The 22,530-nt window shown below is 54.1% G+C and overlaps 1 protein-coding gene across 45 annotated transcripts in view; it reads right to left on the bottom strand.

Annotated features, from left to right (window-relative positions):
- SCRIB (scribble planar cell polarity protein) overlaps positions 1 to 22,530 on the bottom strand; it is a 104,356-nt gene that overhangs the window by 51,180 nt on the left and 30,646 nt on the right. For 43 of the 45 annotated variants that reach the window (XR_009276905.1, XR_009276906.1, XR_009276909.1 and 40 more), the window contains exons 13-19: positions 21,801 to 21,926; positions 20,970 to 21,191; positions 20,169 to 20,486; positions 16,559 to 16,621; positions 3,494 to 3,583; positions 2,705 to 2,782; positions 149 to 463 (exon numbers count right to left, since the gene is read on the bottom strand). Coding sequence is in view for 41 of the 45 variants with exons in the window: in XM_058832338.1 (XP_058688321.1) it covers positions 149 to 463; positions 2,705 to 2,782; positions 3,494 to 3,583; positions 16,559 to 16,621; positions 20,169 to 20,486; positions 20,970 to 21,191; positions 21,801 to 21,926 (1,212 nt within the window). In the remaining 4 variants the exon portion in view is untranslated. The remainder of the gene's footprint in view (positions 1 to 148; positions 464 to 2,704; positions 2,783 to 3,493; positions 3,584 to 16,558; positions 16,622 to 20,168; positions 20,487 to 20,969; positions 21,192 to 21,800; positions 21,927 to 22,530) is intronic. The other 2 variants (XM_058832304.1, XM_058832310.1) reach the window with 2 other exon arrangements.

The raw sequence follows: 22,530 nt of genomic DNA, 5'->3' as shown, positions 1-22,530 counted from the left end.
GCCCAGGGCCAGGCTGCACCGCTGCAGGGCCAGGCTGCACCGCTGCATGCCCAGGGCCAGGCTGCACTGCTGCACGCCCAGGGCCAGGCTGCACTGCTGCATGCCCAGGGATGAGGAGGGTTCAGGGACCCCGGGGATCAGCACTGACCGTGTCCCCAGCCCGGTAAGGAGTGGAGCCCTTGCCACCAGCGATGCTGAAGCCCAGGCCCTTCTCGTTGCGCATGAGGCAGGTGGAAAATCTCTCGGTGGCCGCTGCTCCCTCGGGGCACTCGGGGAAGCGCAGCCCCCCGCGCCGCTCCCGGGGGCTGTAGTCGTCCTCGGGCCGCAGCGGGGTGACGGTGATGGCGTTCTCCGGCTCCACCATCCTCTCCCTCAGCACCGTCATGGACACCGAGCTCCCCGAGCCCCGCAGCGCCTCCACCGCCACGTGGTGCTCGGCACAGTGCAGGGACACCCCGTTCACCTGGGGACAGACAGCGACAGCCTCCTGTCACACACAGGGAACAAACACACAGCCCAAACCATCACAGCCTCCTGTCACACACAGCCCAAACCATCACAGCCCAAACCATCACAGCCTCCTGTCACACACAGCCCAAACCATCACAGCCCAAACCATCACAGCCTCCTGTCACACACAGCCCCAGCCTCACAGCCCAAACCATCACAGCCCCAACACACACAGCCCCAGGCAACACAGCCCAAACCTCACACACAGCCCAAACCTCACACACAGCCCAAACCAACACACAACCCCAGCCTCACAGCCCCAACCAACACAGGCCCAACCTCACACAGCCCCAACCTCACACAGCCCAAACCAACGCAGCCCCAGCCTCACACAGCCCCAACCTCACAGCCCCGGCCTCACACAGCCCCAGCCTCACACAGCCCCAACTTCACACAGCCCCAGCCTCACCCAGGGCCCTGGCCTCACCCAGGCCCCCGGCCTGAGGCACTGCTGTCCAAGGGAGCTGGCTCAGAACACAGCTCCCACAGCTCCCACAGCTCCCACAGCTCCCACAGCTCAATCAGCTCAATCAGCTCAATCAGCTCAATCAGCTCCCACAGCTCACACAGCTCACACAGCTCACACAGCTCACACAGCTCACACAGCTCACACAGCTCAATCAGCTCACACAGCTCCCACAGCTCCCACAGCTCCCACAGCTCCCACAGCTCCCACAGCTCAATCAGCTCACACAGCTCCCACAGCTCACACAGCTCACACAGCTCAATCAGCTCACACAGCTCAATCAGCTCACACAGCTCACACAGCTCCCACAGCTCACACAGCTCCCACAGCTCACACAGCTCACACAGCTCACACAGCTCCCACAGCTCACACAGCTCACACAGCTCAATCAGCTCACACAGCTCACACAGCTCAATCAGCTCACACAGCTCCCACAGCTCACACAGCTCCCACAGCTCACACAGCTCACACAGCTCACTCAGCTCACACAGCTCACTCAGCTCAATCAGCTCAATCAGCTCACACAGCTCCCACAGCTCCCACAGCTCACACAGCTCACACAGCTCACACAGCTCACACAGCTCACACAGCTCAATCAGCTCACACAGCTCCCACAGCTCAATCAGCTCAATCAGCTCACACAGCTCCCACAGCTCCCACAGCTCACACAGCTCAATCAGCTCAATCAGCTCCCACAGCTCAATCAGCTCAATCAGCTCACACAGCTCCCACAGCTCACACAGCTCACACAGCTCCCACAGCTCACACAGCTCACACAGCTCAATCAGCTCACACAGCTCACACAGCTCACACAGCTCAATCAGCTCACACAGCTCCCACAGCTCAATCAGCTCACACAGCTCACACAGCTCACACAGCTCAATCAGCTCACACAGCTCACACCCCTCCCAGGCCCAGCTCCCACAGGTGTGTCCACACCTCTGGGAAGTTTTCCTGCATTCCCACAGCACCTGCTACCTGTCCCAGGCCAAAGCAACCAAGGAAAGGCTCCTTTCTTTCCCTGCAGGGAGTCCTAAATTCCCTACACCTGTGTTATCCCTACAGGCAACATCCCAGAGAGGTAACCCCTCACACAGAACCATCTCCAGCAAAATTCAGCAAAATTCAACACAAATCAGGTTGACCCTTGTTCACTTCCCAGAAGGGACATCCACCTGCTCACACCCTTGAAACACTGGAGCTGTTGGTGTGACACTCCCTTAGTGTGGGGAATGTCACAAGGGAGAACCAGGGCATCAGGCCCAGGCTGTCCGGGTTGGATGGGGCTTGGAGCACTCTGGTCTAGTGGAAGGTGGCCCTGCCCATGGCAGGGGGTGAAATGAGATGACCTTTAAGGTCCCTTTCCACCCAAACAATTCCCATGGCTGGCTCCCTGGCTCAGAAGTTATTTTACAGGGCTCACTTTCTCCCCACCCAGGTAAGCAGGGCTCAGCCTGCTGGGGATGTGTTTCTTCCCACCTGGCTCACAAAACACTTCAGAGCTGGGCCAGAGTAAATGCAGGAGCTTATAAAGCAATAAGGGGTTCATGGTAACATAAATTAAACAACTATCTCTGAGCCAAAGGGATTTTGTTTAGCTCTTACATTTCCTAATGCTTAATTTGGTCTGAAACATGCGTGATGCAAATCCATTCCAAATCATCTCATACCTCCCTCCACTCCAAGTTATCAGAAGCATTTGCTTCATCACAGATGTCAAGTCCTTACCTCCAGAAGTTTGTCCCCAACGCGGACCCCTGCACGAGCTGCAGGACCCTCCTCAGACACACGGGAAATAAAGATGCCCTGGAAACGAAACCATCAGTTACATGGAGTTTAACATAACATATGGAGTTTAAACCATCTGTTATATGGAGTTTAACATAACATATGGAGTTTAAACCATCTGTTATATGGAGAGCCTGCTCCCTTTGGACTGCAGGGACCCCTCAGCTCCAAGGAGAGGGGACAGTTCCTGGCCAGTCCTGAACCCAGGAGGGGACACAGCAACCACATCACCCCGCTCAGGAGCTGGGAAAAGGGGACAGAAACCTCCCCACCCCAGGAGCTGGGAAAAGGGGACAGAAACCTCCCTGTCCAGGAGCTGGGAAAAGGGGACAGAAACCTCCCTGCCCCAGGAGCTGGGAAAAGGGGACAGAAACCTCCCTGCAGGGTGACCTCAAGGTGAGACACGAGACCCGGGGATGACACGCTATCCCTGGTGCAGTGGAACTGGCACATGACAAGGCTGATGCCAGCAGCTGGGGAACAACCCCACACTCTGTGCCCCAGGACACAGCTGGGAAGGAATCCTCTGCTCCCATGCCTGATCCAGGGCAGACCACCCCGGTCCAGGGCCAGGAGTCTGCGTCACCCCACCAACCTCTTGTTTTTGGGGGATTCAGGGCTGCTCCCACCCGGCCCCAAAAGGCTCTGACACGAGGACACCCAAGCTCCAGCTACGGAGAAGAGTCCCCGACAGCAGGAGCCTCAGCAGTGGCACAGCCCAGGTCTTACCTCATCATCCCCCTTATAGGGCGTGGAGCCCTTGCCCCCCGCGATGCTGATGCCCAGCCCCCCCGTCTGCCGCACGATGGTCAGCGTCAGCTGGAAGCAGAAGGGACAGTGGTTATGGCTCGGGGCACCTGACAACAGGGGATGACTCTTTTCACAACAAACAGGAACCCCAAGTGCCCTGCTGACACTCTGGGGGAGCTGTGGCACTCGGGCCTCAGAGGCACCACCAGCACTGCACATCCAACACACAAATCCCTTCCCACAGCCGAGTCCTGCCCCAGGCAGCTCGCTGGCCATGGACACGGCAGGAGGGGACTCCACTGCAAAGCAAACTGGGCAGCCACGGACTGGAACTGGATCACAGAACAGGGACAGTGTTCACACCACAGCCTGGCTCTGCCAAGGGTGTAATTCTGAGTGTAATTATCAAAGCAGTTATTGAGTGTAATTCTGTCAGCCACTGGGGTATGCCAGGTCACGCCAGCGTAGTGTGCAGTGACAAGGATGGCACCTTGTCCAGAATACTCTGGATGGATACTTGGCATTGTTGTATTGATGGAAATCAACACACAACTCCAAAAAACCCCATTTGCTCTGTCCAGATCCTCTGCTTCCCTCTGCTCCAGCTGCTCAGGATCACAGCTGAGCAATCCACAAGTCTCCTCCTTCCTACCTCCCACCTCTACACACCCAATTATGCCCACTGCCAACAGCTGATCTGACTTGACCTGAAGCTGTTTCTTTTAAGGACACCAGCATGAACCATCCATAATGCCACAGTCACGAGAAGGAAGACAGGGAGCACGTGGTAGGATACAGGGAAAGGAACAGGATAGACAGGACTCTCTCAGGGCCAAGGACCAAGGAGCTGGTGAGGTGACAGAAATGATCACAGACTCCTCTAGAGAACCAGATTTGCTGTCCTCCATGTAACCTCTTTGCAAACAAAGCTCAGGATGGAGAGAGGCTGCTGCAGAGATGTCGAGTGTCCGCGTCAGCTCCACATGGCCACAGCATGGGCAGCAAAAGAAGCAGATTACCTTCCCTAACACTTCCCTTCCAACCCTCTTTCACTTCTGTAATGACAGAACCAGCATCTTGTGGAGCTCCATACTCTGCTAAGTTTAAAACAAAAACCAAACCCAAAAACCACTGCAGGAAACATGAGACAAACTGAGGTGCTCTGCAGTTCCTCTGATGCCCAGTTAACAGCACAGCAGAACACTCTGCAACCTTCCCAGGGAAATCCCTGATTCCAGACCTACATCACTTCACTGTCTCTGCTACAACAGCCAGAAACTGAGTAAAAGTCCAAGTTTTGGAATACCCAAGTCAGACAGAAACAGGGTACTGAGGAGACAGCACCACATCCAACACAGCCCACCTCAAACCAGCTCCTGACCAGACAAACGTTTCTTGCATGACCATGTCTATCAGGAACTAATTACAAACCCCACGTTTTTCCATCCAGACTCACTGGACTTCCAGAAATGCTCCAACAACTCACACCTGGATTGTTCAAGGAGTATTTGGACAATGCTCTCAGGCACATGGGAGGATTTTTGGGGCTCTGTGCACGGCCAGAAGATGGACTTGATGAACCTGATGAGGAAATTGAATGTAACTCTACATTCAACACAAAAGCTTCTAAGGATGAGAGCAAACCAGATCTTCAGGCATGGACTACGGACCAGTCCAACAGCAGAATCCTGGTATTTCCCAGGAAGAGAGCTGGGCTGGTTCTGCTCAGTGCCCGAATCCATTGGACAGGATCATGATTTTGGACAGACTGAGGACTGTCTGATATCACTGTTCACAGAAAGTCACTTCCAGCTGCATGGGAGCTGCATGTTAGCTGCATGCTAACAGAAAGAGACCACAAACCCCCTGGATTTCACACATTCAGCAAACCAGTCTGAAAACATGGGGAAACCTGCCAGAAAAGCCAACTGGCCTGAGGGGGAAAAACCTTCTGTCCATCAATGTACACTCGAAAAGCAAAACCCCAAGGAGAAAGCAGGCCAGATTAAAAATATTGAGACAACTGCAGCAAAGGGGCTTGAATGAGATATAAATATATGTAGGCTAAAAAGATTTCAAACTCCAAAGCAAATCAGTTCTCTCACAAAAACCAGTGTGGTGAGGACTGAATGAGATCTGAATGTTCTGGTGTTTGTTTGAGGTCTATGAAAAGAGTAACTGATGTGAATATGAACCTTAAGAAAGAAGGACCTGGATCCAGCAGCCTGTAATGGCCCTTCATTTTGCAGCTCAGGCTGTTTCTTGCACTAAACCCTTAAGTTGTCTGTTCCCCAAAGCTCCTCTCCCCTAAGGCTGCTCCTGGGCTGCCACGATGTTGGACTGGCACTGAAACCACAGCACAGAGCTGTCCCCAGCTCAGCTCCCTCCTGCCCATTGCTCCTGCCATGGACTTTACTGGGAATTTTACTCCTTGTCTGGCTTTCCCCCAAAGGCAGGGATCTACCCATAGCCCACCTCAGAGGATCTGATCTGTGCTGCTTCCCACCAAAACCTGCTGCTTCTTCCTCTGCAGAGAGCACAAACCTTCATGGAGAGTGCACCACGCTCCCAGCTCCCCAGCAGGGGCCCAGCCCTGCATGGAAAAGCGCTGCAGTGCCAGGGGAAAAGTGGGGAAATGGAAAAAGCTGCCACATCAGCTTTGAGCTGCCATCCTTCCCCCTGGGCTGGCTCCTGCCAGGAGCCCATTCACCATCAGTGGCAGTGAACATGACACAGGGAAGCAGCTCCATCTCCTCCCCTCAGTCCTGCCTGTGGCTCTGCCTGTGCCTCTTTGGGGACACACCAAATGTGAACCAGGGCCACCTCGACCCAGCTCTCACATGGTTTTTGGTGTAACTCTTTTTTAACATGGAATCATGGAATGGTTTGGTGGGAAGGGACCTTAAAGCTCATCCACCCACTCTTTTCTGCCAAGAGATTCACTTGTTCCTGCAAGAATTCCCAGCTTTCAGGAAGTAACTGTACACACCAGAAGCACTGCACACCTGGACAGACTCGCTTTCAAGCAGCAGCCCAGATGCCCAGGTGGTGCCCAGGTGATGCCCAGGTGCTGCCCAGGTGATGCCCAGGTGGTGCCCAGGAGATGCCCAGGAGATGCCCAGGTGCTGCCCAGGTGGTGCCCAGGTGCTGCCCAGGTGGTGCCCAGGTGATGCCCAGGTGCTGCCCAGGTGGTGCCCAGGTGATGCCCAGGTGGTGCCCAGATGATGCCCAGGTGATGCCCAGGTTGTGCCCAGGTGGTGCCCAGGTGGTGCCCAGGTGGTACCCAGGTTGTGCCCAGGTGGTGCCCAGGTGATGCCCAGGTTGTGCCCAGGTGATGCCCAGGTGGTGCCCAGGTGGTACCCAGGTTGTGCCCAGGTGGTGCCCAGGTGATGCCCAGGTGATGCCCAGGTGATGCCCAGGTGATGCCCAGGTGATGCCCAGGTGATGCCCAGGTGGTACCCAGGTGATGCCCAGGTGATGCCCAGGTGATGCCCAGGTGATTTGGGACAGTCAGAATTTGCTGCTGAGCCGTGCAGCTCCTCACTGAGGATTCCTGCAGCCTTCAGGGGCACGGCAGACCCCAGGCAGTGCCCAACCATCGCATGCACAGGACTCCAGGGACAGAGTTCAGAGCTGTTGTCCTTGAGAGCTGCTGAAACACCAAGTTCTTCCTCCAAACACACCCACAAAAGTGGGGTTCAAGGGCTTCACATCCAGAAGACAGAAAGTTTCTGCTGGCACAGGCATCAGTTTATAAATGGTTGTACATGTGGATGCACACAGCTGGGGTCAGTTTGGGACCAAGGAAGACATCGAGGGGCATCAGCAAGTCCAGATACAGGAGCAGAGCTGGGGAAAATGTCTGGAGCACCAGGAGCAGCTGAGGCAGCTCAGGGGGGCTCAGCCTGGAGGAAAGGAAGCTCAGAAGGGACCATCTCAGTTCCTACAACTCCCTGACAGGAAGGTGGAACGAGGTGGGGCTCAGGCTTTGCTCCCAGGGAACAAGGGACAGGACAAGGGCAAATAGTCTCAGGTTGTGCCAGGAGTGGTTTACGTGGGACACTGGAAAATCCCCTCCTGTAAATGGCTGTCCAGCCCTGGCACAGGCTGCTCAGGACAGAGTCCTCGTATCTGGAAGTGTTCCTAAAACACGTGGATATGGCACCTGAGGACATGGTTTAGTGATGAACATGGTGGTGGTGATGGGCTGATGGTAGGACTCGATGATCTTTGAGGACTTTTCCAGCCTTACTGATTCCTGACTCTCAGTGTCCAATCCTCGTGTTTACATGCCCCAAAAGATTTATTTGAGACTGTCACACTGACACAGGAAATGCACACTGCAATAAATAATTTGGATTTATGTTGCGACAGACGCGTGACAAGGGACAGGTGCCATGTGAGGGTGAGAGATCCCACTTCAACAGCAGCTGAAGAATCCATTAAATATCATCAATAACCTTTTCAAAAATCAAAAGGCCTGGAAAACTTGTGTTCAAGAGTCCCAGCATCTGCCTGAGATCTCTGAGATGCTTATAGAGCATTTCCAAAATTCTGGAGAAAAGGAAGCTCAGGAGGGACCTGAGGGAAAATTCTGGGCTTTTTTTTACCCTGAGACCCCCTGTATTGTGCTGAGGGACTCAGAGGCTACACAGGACGATGCCTGTAACCACCAGCTCCTCACCCAGACACCAGTCCAGAGGAGCAACTGGGGAACACATGTGCCTCCTACCAGGCCCACAAATGGCTCTCATGAGAAACAGCTGAATTTTATGAAAACCAGGTCTCTCAAAACCCAAACTATTTCGTTCTAAGAAGATTCCAGACTTGGCTGATGAAGTGAAGACTCACTGAGGAGACTTGTGCAAAAGATGGAAGCTGTGCTCCAAAGCTGGTACAGGTGTGTGCTGTACAAGAACCAGGTAAGAGTCACTGGGAGAGAAATGAGAATTTGGGTTCAGTCAAGATGTCTTTTTGTCTTTTCATGCCATTAATAACTCTATAGGAGATTATTATTCCATGTTTGTGACCACAAAAGAATTCAATGGAACACAGGAAGATACCAAATGAAATACCAATGGCAAGCTTAAAAAATGCTTTTTGATATAAATCTCAAGTAAATGATACAATTTATTGCCACTAGATTCTGTGGGACTGAAATGTATAAAAGGACTGGGAGAGGATCTCACAGAATCATGGATGGCAGCTCCGTGGTGCCTCACACATGGGCATGAACAGCCCAGAAATCCACAGAGTGCCAAGAGCTGAGCACCCACCAGGGAAAGGATCCCTTTGTCCTGCTGAGGTCTGGGCCACCCAGCTCCTGTCACTTTGCTCTGACACACAATCAGTCAGTGCAATATAACATAACGTGTCAGTCTGTAACTCATATTATAGCCTGGAGGCTTAGGCTGGGCATCAGGAAGAATTCCTTCCCAGAAAGAGTCACCAGGCATTGGCAGGGGCTGCTCAGGGAGGTGGCAGAGTCTCCATCCCTGGAGGTGTTCAAGGAATGACTGGATGTGGCACTCAGTGCTCTGCTCTGGTGACAGGTGTGGATCAGTTGGAGGTTGAACCTGATGGTCTTGGAGGTCTTTTCTAACCTAGATAATTCTGGGCTTGTGTTCACCTTGGGTGCACACAGCTGGGACGTGGAAGAGCAGGAGCTGGAGGCACTGATTCACCAGGAAAGATGAGAAGAGCTAAATCTGTCTGGCTTTGGTCAGTGACAGCTCATGGGGACAAGGAGACAGGCTGAAAATAACGGTGAGCAAAAGGGAGATGGGAGATTGCTGTGTGACTGCTGAGAGCTAAATTAACCCCAGACACTGGAAAAGGAACATGAAGGAAAAGCAGCCCTGGCAGGAGAGCAAGCCCCTGGACAGGGGCAGGAGGTTTCCTGGCTCTGATGTTATTCCTTCCTCTGTTCCAACAGGTTTAGTTCTCAAAGGAAAGGGTATCTGGAGGGCAGAGATGGTGGGCACAGGGGAGTTTGAGAGTTTGACTTCTCACTGAACACCTCCACAAAACCAGTGCAAAGCAGAGAGCCCTGAAAGAGACCTTTGACAGCAGCACTGGGAGCAGAAGGGACAGGGACACAGCCACTGGTGACAGCAGCACTGGGAGCAGAAGGGACAGGGAACAGCCACTGGTGACAGCAGCACTGGGAGCAGAAGGGACAGGGACACAGCCACTGGTGACAGCAGCACTGGGAGCAGAAGGGACAGGGGAACAGCCACAGCCCCACTGCTGACAGCAGCACTGGGAGCAGAAGGGACAGGGGAACAGCCCCACTGGTGACAGCAGCACTGGGAGCAGAAGGGACAGGGGAACAGCCACTGGTGACAGCAGCACTGGGAGCAGAAGGGACAGGGGAACAGCCACAGCCACTGGTGACAGCAGCACTGGGAGCAGATGGGACAGGGACACAGCCACAGCCCCACTGGTGACAGCAGCACTGGGAGCAGAAGGGGACAGGGGAACAGCCCCTGGTGACAGCAGCACTGGGAGCAGAAGGGGACAGGGGAACAGCCCCTGGTGACAGCAGCACTGGGAGCAGAAGGGACAGGGAACAGCCACAGCCCCACTGGTGACAGCAGCACTGGGAGCAGAAGGGACAGGGGAACAGCCACAGCCACTGGTGACAGCAGCACTGGGAGCAGAAGGGACAGGGGAACAGCCACAGCCCCACTGGTGACAGCAGCACTGGGAGCAGAAGGGACAGGGGAACAGCCACTGGTGACAGCAGCACTGGGAGCAGATGGGACAGGGGAACAGCCACTGGTGACAGCAGCACTGGGAGCAGAAGGGACAGGGGAACAGCCACAGCCACTGGTGACAGCAGCACTGGGAGCAGAAGGGACAGGGGAACAGCCACTGGTGACAGCAGCACTGGGAGCAGAAGGGACAGGGGAACAGCCCCTGGTGACAGCAGCACTGGGAGCAGAAGGGACAGGGGAACAGCCACTGGTGACAGCAGCACTGGGAGCAGAAGGGACAGGGGAACAGCCCCACTGGTGACAGCAGCACTGGGAGCAGAAGGGGACAGGGACACAGCCCCACTGGTGACAGCAGCACTGGGAGCAGATGGGACAGGGACCTGCCACAGCCACTGGTGACAGCAGCACTGGGAGCAGAAGGGACAGGGACACAGCCACAGCCCCACTGGTGACAGCAGCACTGGGAGCAGAAGGGGACAGGGGAACAGCCCCTGGTGACAGCAGCACTGGGAGCAGAAGGGACAGGGGAACAGCCCCACTGGTGACAGCAGCACTGGGAGCAGAAGGGACAGGGGAACAGCCACTGGTGACAGCAGCACTGGGAGCAGAGGGGACAGGGACACAGCCACTGGTGACAGCAGCACTGGGAGCAGAAGGGACAGGGGAACAGCCCCTGGTGACAGCAGCACTGGGAGCAGAAGGGACAGGGACACAGCCACGCTCCCAGTGCTGCTCTGCTCCTGCACATCCCTTCCCCAGGAAACTCAAGGACAATGAGCACATTTCCCAAAGGCAGAGGAAAGCAATGATATCTTTCTAAAACATGAAATATGGCCACATTTGAAGCATAAATAAAACCCGAGGTTCCCACAGACACATGAATATTCACGTATCCTACGAGACTCCCATCTGACAGCTGTGTGCCCTGGCTAGAGATCCATAGCAAGATTAAGAGCAGTGCTGTGTGTCTATATAAAGATATGATTTCACCTTGGTGCATGAAAGAAATGTTTGCAGTGAAAAGAATCCTTCACACAAACTCCACGGGGAGGTGCTGAGTCACATCCCTGGATGTGCTGATAACCTCACCAAGCTCCTTCCCCTCAAACCTTGGGCCTTCCAAAGCCCCTTCAGCCTGGGCTGGGCTGTGATTCCAGGATTAGTTATTTAATCCATGAACTCCACTAACTGGGACTTAGGAAGCTGCTACTTCCTTCTTATCATCGTTGGGAGCCAGCTTTGTCACGGGCACAAAAACAGATAAAGAAGGGAATTCTGCAAGGGTCCGGGCTGGCCAAACTATGGAATGCAGCAGGACAGGGTCTCTCTGGAAATGAAAACATTCAAATGCTTAGAGAGAAACAGAAAGCATTGTCCAAAGCCACCAATCCTCAAACCATTTCAGAACCAGCAACAGGACAAAAACCTACACCCAGATTCAGCTGGAATGGGTAACACTAGAACACATTCTATTTAATCCCTTCAGTAGCACAGAAATTTTATTCCTATTCTTACTGACCCTTCTTGCATGGTGAAATCCTTGGAGCAGACGTTTTTTGCACTATATTTTCCACTATTAAATTCTACTGGAGACTCTTCTCAGCCCAGCAATTTCAGACTGTTCTAAGGGTTTGTTTTGCCCATCATTTAATACACAATTACAAGACTATAAAGACCAGAGAGTTTATAACTCTCCTAAAATCTACTTCAACACTGTGCTGCTAAGGGCAGGCCTTGCAGGAAGAGAGCATCAGTCCAAGGAACAGTGGAATACATGGAAAACATGGAAAACATGGAAACTCACATCACCTGCTTTAGAACACACAGGCAGAGACATCTCTAAGTGCACCTTGCTTGGAAGCCAAACCTCCCCAAGTTTTAAAGGCTACAGGAAGAAAAGCTAAAGGTTTAATAAAGGTATGAACAAAGGTGGCTAAAGAGAATTCCCATCCAGGAACAGGAACTTCCATATTTGAAAACAAGTACAGAATTTAGTGAACTAAGGTCTGGATAAGATCTCTCATGTTGTCTGTAGTCACCAAACCTGAGCTCAGGTAGGTCAGGTGAAAGAAAAGGCAGGGAATAAATGGAAATCCCTCTTCCCAGAGAACACCAGAGGAAATGGTTTCTCTAACCCCACAAAAGGAAGGCTGGAGAAGTCAGGACTGGTCTCCTTAGAATTACACCAAAGACAAGCAGGCAATGAGCCAGCCAGCAGGGAAGAGACTGGAGAAGATAAAATACAACACAAAGAATTAACTAACAAATAGCAGATTAAAAGTAAGTTTTCTAACCACTCCAGAAGCAGAAATATGGAGTTTTGGGGTTCTCCCTGGAGGAGGAATCCCTGTGTGCACACACTGCAAAGCAGGATGAAACAATCTCTGCTTAATAAAAAGTTTATTTTATTAAAGACTTATTAACCAGAGCACAGTGTTATGTAGCCAGGCATGGTAAGAGACTTGATTTCAGCACTTCCAAATATTCTGTCACCTTCCTTGCAAACTCAGCTCTCTCCTTCCTGACTTGAGCAGAGCCCTTTTTCAGCTAAATTCTATCTTCCAGAAATGCCAACCTATCCCAGTCTGGCCTCATTCCAGTGCCACACCCAAGCTGGGGTTGATTCCCACTAGAGCATCTTGGAACTCTCTGGGAGCTCCTGCTCTCCTCTGCTGACACAGTCAGAACATGCTGCAGCACACAGTTTTAAGGCAGGTTAATGCTTCAGCCCCTAATTTCTGCAGGGGTTATTGTAATGCCTGACTTTTGTTCATAACTCTGGTACAAGCAGCAAAGCCCCGTGTCTGTCACACACAGCATCTGCCCAGTGTGGAAGGGAGAGCTGGACTCCAGCACTGTGTTTAAACATTTTCTCTCCATCACTCGCTCCTCTGCTGCTCTCTGCTCTGTTTCTGTGAAGGCCAACGAGATGATTGAGCGACAGAGCAGAACCAAAATGATCCTGCCCCACTCCTGGAGCAGGGAAAGGAAACTGCAAATAGGACTGCACTTGTGTGAGAAATCATTCCACACTGCTCCTTTGTCATCAGAGAACTCTGCATCACACAAAACCTGCAGCTGAGACAGGGATCAGTGCTGGTGAACAAGCAGCAATCACATAAATCACTCTTCAATCTCCCACACTTTATGGGTGACTCGTGTCCAAATCGTGCCTTAGCACAGGTCCACAGGTGAAGCTGTACATTTACAGGAAGAGATCACAAACCCACCTCCAAACTAGAGGGTCATGGAAAAGGTGGAGAGTGCTGTCCCCAGCTGCCAGAGAAGCTGTGGCCATCCCGTCACTGAAAGTGTTTAAGGCCATGTTGGACAGGGCAGGGAGCAACCTGGGGTAGTGGAAGCTGCCCCTGCCAATGACATTTAAGAGGTCCTTTCTAACCCAAGCCATTCTATGATTCTATAAAAAACACTGAGGACCCTTCAATCCAGTAGGAAAGGTCATAAAAACATTATGATGGCAATAAATTAAAAACCAGACAAATTAAAACAGAATTTTCTTTGCTCAAGAGGAAATTTGATCATCTTAAAAATTAAATGGGAGAAAAAGGAGTGTTGTATCTTTCTTTTAACATCAGAAGGACTCCATTCTGTCATATTCCAGTCAAACACAGGTGATGTGACCTCTCCTGCACTACACAAGAGGTTTATTAAACTTTCCCGGGTTTAAAATTTATGGGTCACATTGTGGGAAAATCGAATTTTCTGCTTAAGAATTCTGACAGTGCCCTGATGAAGCACACACTTACCCCATAAATGCAAAACCAGAGCAAGGGGAAGAGCTCCATGTGTGCAGCAGCAAAGAGCAGCCCCACGCAGAGGGCCAGGATGGCTCCCAGCACATCCCAGTGCCCCCCAGTTCCCTGTGCTGGCCTTTCCCCAGCTGAGTCCCTGAGTTCAGAATGCTCCAGGAGGCACAGGATGGCTCCCAGCACATCCCAGTGCTCCCCAGTACCTGTGGAGCCTTTCCAAAACAGAACCCTTTGAGCCCAGGAGCAGGAGCAGGCTGTGCTGTCACATCTGCTGCTGGCAAACATTAACTGGTGCCAGGCTGGAGGCCAGTTAATATTCCAATTCCAACACAATCAGTGACATTCCTGAGCAGTTTCCACAGGATGAGGCTCCTTCAAGGAGAAGGCTTGACTCACTCCTGACTGCAAAGCAACAGGATGTGACACCTGAGCAGCAGCAGCAGCAGCAAAGACAACATCCAGCATCTGTGGAAGCCTTTTCTCCTTCCCAGGAGTGGAATGGCAGCTCCTGTCCCTGGGCAGAGCGAGAGACAAAACCCTGTCAATGCCCCCCAGCAGCACAAGCCCTGGCAGCACAGGACCCTCTGCAGCTCCTGGACCTGCAGGGGTTAAGGCTGGGCACACCCGAGGGTGTGGATGGCACCAGCCTTTGCTACAGCAAAGCAGCACCGGGCACTGAAACTCAATTTGGGACCCTCCTTCCATTGCTCCTGCAACCTGCCCAGCAGCTTTCCAGGCTATTCCATCAGAACTCCCTGAAAACAGAGTTCAGGTGTAACCTCGTGCTCAGTATGCTGCTTTTCTCCTCTCAAAGCCTCTTACAAACCAGTACAGCCAGTCCTGCAAGGCAGGTGGGGACAGAGACAAAACACTGGGAACAGAGCCAGGTATCCCCCATGGGGTATCACACACCTGACACAGGAACAGAAACTCTGGCTGTACCCAAGGCTGGGCATCTCTCTCCAGCTCTGCTCCAACACCATCAGGCTCCAGCTCACAATCATGGTTTAGGATTAAGGAACACACCACCAGGAATCAGCAGCCCTTTTTCTCTGGGGGCTGTATTAAATGATATATGGAATGTGATAGCAGTATCATGAACCTGAAACCATGCTGCTCAAGGCCCCAGGCTCTCTGCTCTGCTCAGCTCCATCAGCACACTGATTCTTCTCAAGGAATCATCCCTGGCAACAGCAGGCTGGTGCCATTTGGAAGTGTTTGAGGACAGGCTGGTTAGGGTTGGAGCAACCTGGTCTTGTGGAAGGTTCTTTGCTGAGCACTGTCCAGAGCTGTAGGACAAGTATTCCAAATCAACCTCCCAAAGCTGGTCTGCTCTTGGGTGACTTCAGACACCACCACCAACCTGGGGGATCTCTAGCAGGCTGGTCCTTGGGAGCTGCACAACCACGTTCTTCCTCACAGTATGGGAACAGAGCTGTGCAAGGGGTCAGTGCTGAGGGGGCACCAGAGCCAACCTGGGGCCTCCAACCAGCCCCACACAGCAGTCAAGGCCTCCAGGATCAGAAGATTATGCAAAAGAGAAATGAAAGAAATACTAATGTGATTTTCAGGGACCTAGAGACAGAGAAATCTTCAGGATCCACTAACAGGGAACCACACCTGAGTCAACTCACATTCTGCATGGGTGGAGAGGATTCATCACCTCCCTCCTGGAATGCCATACTCCAAAACAAATAAAAATCTCTCTTTTACACTTGAGGGAACAGAGGCAAGTTCTCAGAGACACCCAGGCCAACACTCCCAGGTAGCACAAGGGTCGGTGGCCCTACACTGTGTGTCCTGTGGGAGAGATCTCCATGCAAGCTCTCAGCATGGCTGTTTCTGCCTCCTGTCAGTACAGGAACACTCTGCCTCCAGCAGCTCCTGGGAAACCACCTGCAGAAAGGTACTGACCCCATGGGCAGGCACTGAAAACCTGCAGACCAACACAGGATGGTCACAAGCACAGGACACTCACCATCCCCATGCCAGCGGCTCTGTGGTCCCTCGGGTGCCTCCTGCCCCATTCTGACACCTCAAGGTGCTGCACGTTAAGCCTTGAGGGGCTTCAAGGGAGGCTTCAGGGGATGCACAAATCACTGACTCCAGTCCACTTTCCCCAGGCAGTGGCACAGTGTCCTGAGTGAGATCCTCCTCCTTTCATCAAAGGATCAGTACACAGCACTTGGCTGATTCTTGAGGTCCCTGCTCCTCCAGGGTTACCCACACATCCAGAAACATCCATTTATTGAATTCCACTTCTCCATCAACACACAGCAAATAGGTACTGAATTTCCCACCTCAGCCCCTTCACTTTTTACATCATTTCCACTTTACTCCTGCTCTGCAGCAGCCACTCTCATCTCAAGGATGGGAAAGGAGGAAAACGGGAAAGCAAGGAGGAAACAATCATCATGTTTGTGATAAGCCAGGTCCAGAAGCCACTTGACCTAGAGAGATCAGAGCTCCCCCTACAACAATGGGTGAGGCTGGGAAGCAAATCAAGCAGGCTGGATGATTTTTGGCAGAGAGAGAACAGTAGGAGTGGTACAGACCTCTTCCTCCTCAATGCGAGCAGGTTCAATCAGCAGATTATTGGCTTGATCAAACGACACCCCCTGTTAGGACAGGAACCAGCAAAGAGGCATGCGGATTAGTGGAGCATCAACCAAACCCGCCACCACCACCACCACCACCACCCAACACACGCACGCCACGCGGAGCTGATCCAGCTCCTGGGGACACTGCTGACCTCAGGAGCTCCTGGGGACACTGCTGACCTCAGGAGCTCCTGGGGACATTCCTGACCTCCAGAGCTCTGGGGCTGATCCAGCTCCTGGGGACACTGCTGACCTCCAGAGCTCCTGGGGACACTGCTGACCTCCAGAGCTCCTGGGGACACTGCTGACCTCCAGAGCTCCTGGGGACATTCCTGACCTCAGGAGCTCCTGGAGACACTGCTGACCTCCAGAGCTCCTGGAGACACTGCTGACCTCCAGAGCTCCTGGAGACACTGCTGACCTCCAGAGCTCCTGGGGACACTGCTGACCTCAGGAGCTCCTGGGGACACTGCTGACCTCCAGAGCTCCTGGGGACACTGCTGACCTCAGGAGCTCCTGGAGACACTGCTGACCTCCAGAGCTCCTGGAGACACTGCTGACCTCAGGAGCTCTGGGGGACACTGCTGACCTCCAGAGCTCCTGGAGACACTGCTGACCTCAGGAGCTCTGGGGCTGATCCAGCTCCTGGAGTCATTCCTGACCTCCAGAGCTCCTGGGGACACTGCTGACCTCCAGAGCTCCTGGAGACACTGCTGACCTCCAGAGCTCCTGGGGACACTGCTGACCTCAGGAGCTCCTGGGGACACTGCTGACCTCCAGAGCTCCTGGGGACACTGCTGACCTCCAGAGCTCCTGGGGACACTGCTGACCCCCAGAGCTCCTGGAGACACTGCTGACCTCCAGAGCTCCTGGAGACACTGCTGACCTCCAGAGCTCCTGGGGACACTGCTGACCTCAGGAGCTCCTGGGGACACTGCTGACCTCCAGAGCTCCTGGGGACACTGCTGACCTCCAGAGCTCCTGGGGACACTGCTGACCCCCAGAGCTCCTGGAGACACTGCTGACCTCCAGAGCTCCTGGAGACACTGCTGACCTCCAGAGCTCCGGGGCTGATCCAGCTCCCAGAGACACTGCTGACCTCCAGAGCTCCTGGAGTCATTCCTGACCTCCACAGCTCCTGGAGACACTGCTGACCCCACAGCTCCCAGAGACACTCCTGACCCCACAGCTCCTGGAGACACTGCTGACCTCCAGAGTTCCCAGACTTACTCCTGATCCCCAGAGCTCTGCAGCTGAGCCCACTCCCAGCACAGCTCCAGAGCAGCCCCCTCAGCTCCAGGGCAGCCCCCTCAGCTCCAGGGCAGCCCCCTCAGCTCCAGGGCAGCCCCCTCAGCTCCAGAGCAGCCCCTCAGCTCCAGAGGAGCCCCCTCAGCTCCAGAGGAGCCCCTCAGCTCCAGAGCAGCCCCCTCAGGTCCACAGGGGACCCCTCAGCTCCAGAGCAGCCCCCTCAGCTCCAGAGGGGACCCCTCAGCTCCAGGGCAGCCCCTCAGCTCCAGGGCAGCCCCCTCAGCTCCAGAGGGGACCCCTCAGCTCTAGAGGAGCCCCCTCAGCTCCAGAGCAGCCCCCTCAGCTCCAGAGGAGCCCCCTCAGCTCCAGAGGAGCCCCCTCAGCTCCAGAGGAGCCCCCTCAGCTCCAGAGGGGACCCCTCAGCTCCAGAGGGGACCCCTCAGCTCCAGGGCAGCCCCTCAGCTCCAGAGGAGCCCCCTCAGCTCCAGGGCAGCCCCCTCAGCTCCAGAGCAGCCCCCTCAGCTCCAGAGGAGCCCCTCAGCTCCAGAGGAGCCCCCTCGCCTGCTCAGCACCTCTGCAGTGCCAGGGCTGCTCGTGGCCTCCCCGAGTGCCAAGGGCCAGCACACTCCTGCCAAGGAGAACCCCTAAGGCCAGGTTTTGTTGATGCTGGCACCCTGAGGCCCTGGCCTCAGCTGTCCACCACTAGCTGACCTCATCTTCTCTGTCCCAAGTCACTCCAGGAAGGAGGAAGGGTTAAACACAGGAGAAAGCACCAAGGAGCCTGTGGTGCCACAAGCTGCTGCACAGGAACGAGCAGTCTCAAACACAGCTGCACAATCCTTTCCTCTGGTGAAAAAGTACATCCTGACAGGCACCTGGGATCCTGCTCTCAAGCACAGGAAACCTCAGGATTTCTTCTGAAAGCAAATTTTCCTTGCAACAAAACCCTCTGGTTTTAGGATTCAGCCTCCTGCACAGCCTGTCCTTCAGTGCATCCCTGGCACTCCCTGCACAGGGACACTGCTCCCTCCATCCCCACTCCTGGAATACAGCTCAGAAGGCAGCTCATGAACCTCCTGCCATGGAGCAGGCATCCAACCCAGCCCCACAGAAAGGAGAACTGAGCCCCAGTCCCAGGCAGGAGGCTCAGCTGCCAGCCAGGGTAAATTCTGACAGCTCCCCTACTCCTGAGCAGGCATCACAGGCTCTGCCAGGGGGTCAGTGCCTCCTCAGCTCTGAGTCTCCAGATAAAAGAACCTTTTTGAGTGAGGGCATTCCCAAGTATGATAAGTCTTGGATGAAGGGGACTTCAAATATTCCTTCTGTATAGGCTCAAACAGAGCAAGGCAAGCATCCCCTGAGGGAAAGGCTCCACAGCCAAGTGAGGGAAAGGACCTTTCCCTGGGCAACCTGAGCTCCAGGAGGGACAGGAGTGATCCTGGCACCCTGGAGCATGTGCAGCTACAGCAGAAACAGGTCTGACTCCGGCACCTTCCACATCCAGAGACCCACATCTCACCCGTGAGATTTGCTGATGTCAGATTGTGATGGAGACTCAGCCACATCCTGGCCTGTGCCCACCAAATACAACTCAAAACCCTCAAACCAGCTCGGGTGAGAGCTGGGCTGGTCTCATGAAGTGTCCCTCATTCAGGTATTCCCTTTCCATTGTGAGGAACCTCCTCAAGCAGGAACTCCTGTGTGTCCCTAACCAAACGTGGTGGTTCAGCTGAAGAGAGCCAGGGACCCCTTATCTCTTAAGCCCCAGTATAACCAGTAAGGCCAAAACTTGGAGCACAGGCTCCCCTAAATCCCAGTGAACCCTCCATCAGGCTGTGTCTGGGTGGAAGCACAGGGAAGGGCCCACTCCTGGCTGCACTTGAATGCTCCAGGAAGCACTGTGCCAACAAGTGTCAGCGGCCCAAATGCCAGTCTCAGATTGAATCCACACAGGAATAAAGCTCATCCTCCTGGGAACCAGCAGCAACAGCCAGCAAGTGAGGAGGAGGCTGGAAGGACCAGCAGAACCCAGCAGTGGCGAGACAGAGACCTGTCCCTGCAGCACAAGGAACAGCACATGGAATGGGGATGGTGCAAGGACCTGGGTACAGTGAAGGTGTCAGACACAGCAACACAGCTCAGCTCTGTGACAACCCTCTGAGCCCCCAGTGACCTTCAGCTCTCCCACCCTCAGCACACCCCCAAGTGCTGCAGCCTCTTGCCAGTGGTTTCATCAGTACCACATCAACCTGATCGGTCACAGGAGCAGAGGGCAGGTCTGCATCCCTCTGACTTCCCCCTCCCCACAAGACCTTACCTTCACGGATGGCTGAGCAGACAAAGCTCCATTCTTTCTGTCATCCTCATCCCATGCTTCCTCCTGATCCCTGGGCTCTGTGTTATTATTGCAGCCTCCCAGCTCCTCTTCCTCTTTGGGGACCCCATCACTGTTCAGCCCCTGCAGAAGTGCCACCACTGCCTCTGGCTTGGGCAGTTTGGTGATCTTGAAGTGTTTCTTATAATGGGGAGTGTCCTTGCGGATAAGCCTCTGCTTCTCTACTGGGAACGGTCGCTCTTCATCCTCATCCTCGTCCTCACTCCGGATCAGCGTGTCCTCCGCGAAGTGTACAGTAGGCTGTGACAGCAGAGCCCCAGACATGCCATGAGCCCCATGGAACAGAGGGGTGGCAGCACAGAAGAACCTGCTGGCCCTGTGACTCCTCTCCCGGCACAGGCAGAGCCAGTGTCACCGCTTGTGTGCGCAGGAAAATGCAGGAATGCATCACCACCTCCCCATCCTTGCCTTTTTCCATAACCACGCCTTCCCCCAGACATGCTTCTGTCAGCTCCAGGGATGGAGGCCATTCAAACCTCTCAGGGTCACCCCAGCTCTCCCTCAGCCTGCCTGGCTCCCACACTGTCCAGTCCACCCAGCTCGTGTGCAGCTCCCAAAAGCTGCCTTGGTCTCTGCTTGCACCGCCTTCCACAGGCTGGATCTGCCTCCAGTGATGCTCAAATCCCACATCCATTTACCTGTACGTCTACTTCCCACTTCCTCTAAAACTTCCAGGTCCTTTCACTCTTTCTCATGACCCTGCTGCAGTTCCCAGGCTCCTACCTCATTGTATTCCACTTCCACATCTTCCTCCTCCTGGTCAGCAGCTTCCTTGCGCTCCTCTTCCGCTCTGGGCTTCACCTCCCTCTCCAGCTCCCGCCCGTCAGGCAGCTGCCCGTTGGGCCAGCCCCGCTCCCTCTCCTCTGCCCTGCAGTCCACAGAGGCCGTGCTGGTGGACAGGTGAGAGTCCTCGCTGCGATTCGAAGTGGCACTCAGCCTCTTCTCCTGGGAAAATGGTTGTGATGGTCAGCACGGAACAGAGCAGCAGACAGAGCCATGCAGTGACTGCTGGGAGCTGTGAATGACACTGCACCAGCAGAACCAGCTCCTCCCCAGCCTGCCCACAGCTTCCCCTCCTGAGCCCTCTCCATGGGACCTGGGTCCACCCTGCTCCACCTCCTGAGCAGGCATTTATTCTCAGCTCCCACCGGGGCAGCAAGGTGCCTCCTCCAAGTGCTCTGTTCCCATCACTCTTTACTGGGAATATCAGATTCTTCCCTTCTCCCTGTGCCATGACAAACCTGGTAGTGACACACACAGTTCCCCTTACACTGCTCTCTGTCTCCTGGCTCTATCTCCTGCTCTATTCCACAGGCCCCCATGACACCTCAAGGCAGATTCCCAACCTTCCCAGGCAATCCATCCTCAGTCCCTCCCAATCTTTCCCCAAAGTCAATCCTCTCCACCTCCCCATTTCCCACATGCTACATGTTCCTAGTGGAAATGTCTCTGCCCACGGCATGGAGGTGGAACTTGATGGTGTGTAAGATTTCTTCCAACCCAAACCATTCCATGATCCCATGTTCTCTGTGGTTATCCATCCCCAGCACTCACTTCTGAGCTGGGAGATTTGGGGTTGGCATCAGCCTTCGCAGCGTTCACCTCGTTACGCCGGACCTCAATCACCTTCTTCATCACCTTCAGCTCGCTGGGGTGAGGGGTGGCTCGGCGCTGCAGGCCCTGGCAAAGTGAAACCCTCAGGAAGGGGATTCCAGCCCTGGCAGCACATGCCAGGCCACGGGAATGAACCTCTGCAGGCAACTGACACCCTGATCAGAGAGGCAGAGCCACAGGGGACGAGAGCAGCACGTCCTGCTGCTGGTCTGCTCCAGGCCTCACACAGCCTGCAGCTGGGAAGGTGAAAGGACAGCGAAAGGGAACCCTGACAGCTCTCTGGACACCATCCTGCTCTCCAGCTGACAGTGGCTTCAGGAAGAATGACAGAATTGGGAAGTTTAAAGTGGTGTATCAGGCTTAGTAAATGAAAAACTATCGAGACAGAAACTCCTCCAGAACACAGGTGAGAAATCTTGGGGTATCTTCCTAATTCCTCTGGGCTTAACAGGTCTGCCAAGCCCAAAAGCACCAGAATTGGTGCTGCTTAGTGATTTCCATCCCAGGTAGAGTCAAGATAACCAGCAGTCTTAAACTAATAACAATGTTAAAAACAGTTCAAGAAAAACCCAAACCTCCCAAAGCCAGCAGCACACACACACTGCTAGGATGGCTGCAAACACCATTCATTAGAAGGACTCAGATTTCAAGGATGGCTTTCCATAAATTA

Source organism: Poecile atricapillus, chromosome 2, assembly GCF_030490865.1.
Source record: "Poecile atricapillus isolate bPoeAtr1 chromosome 2, bPoeAtr1.hap1, whole genome shotgun sequence".
NCBI lineage: Eukaryota > Metazoa > Chordata > Aves > Passeriformes > Paridae > Poecile > Poecile atricapillus.
Note: the sequence above shows the minus strand (reverse complement) of the source record. Positions and strands in the feature narration are given on the sequence as shown.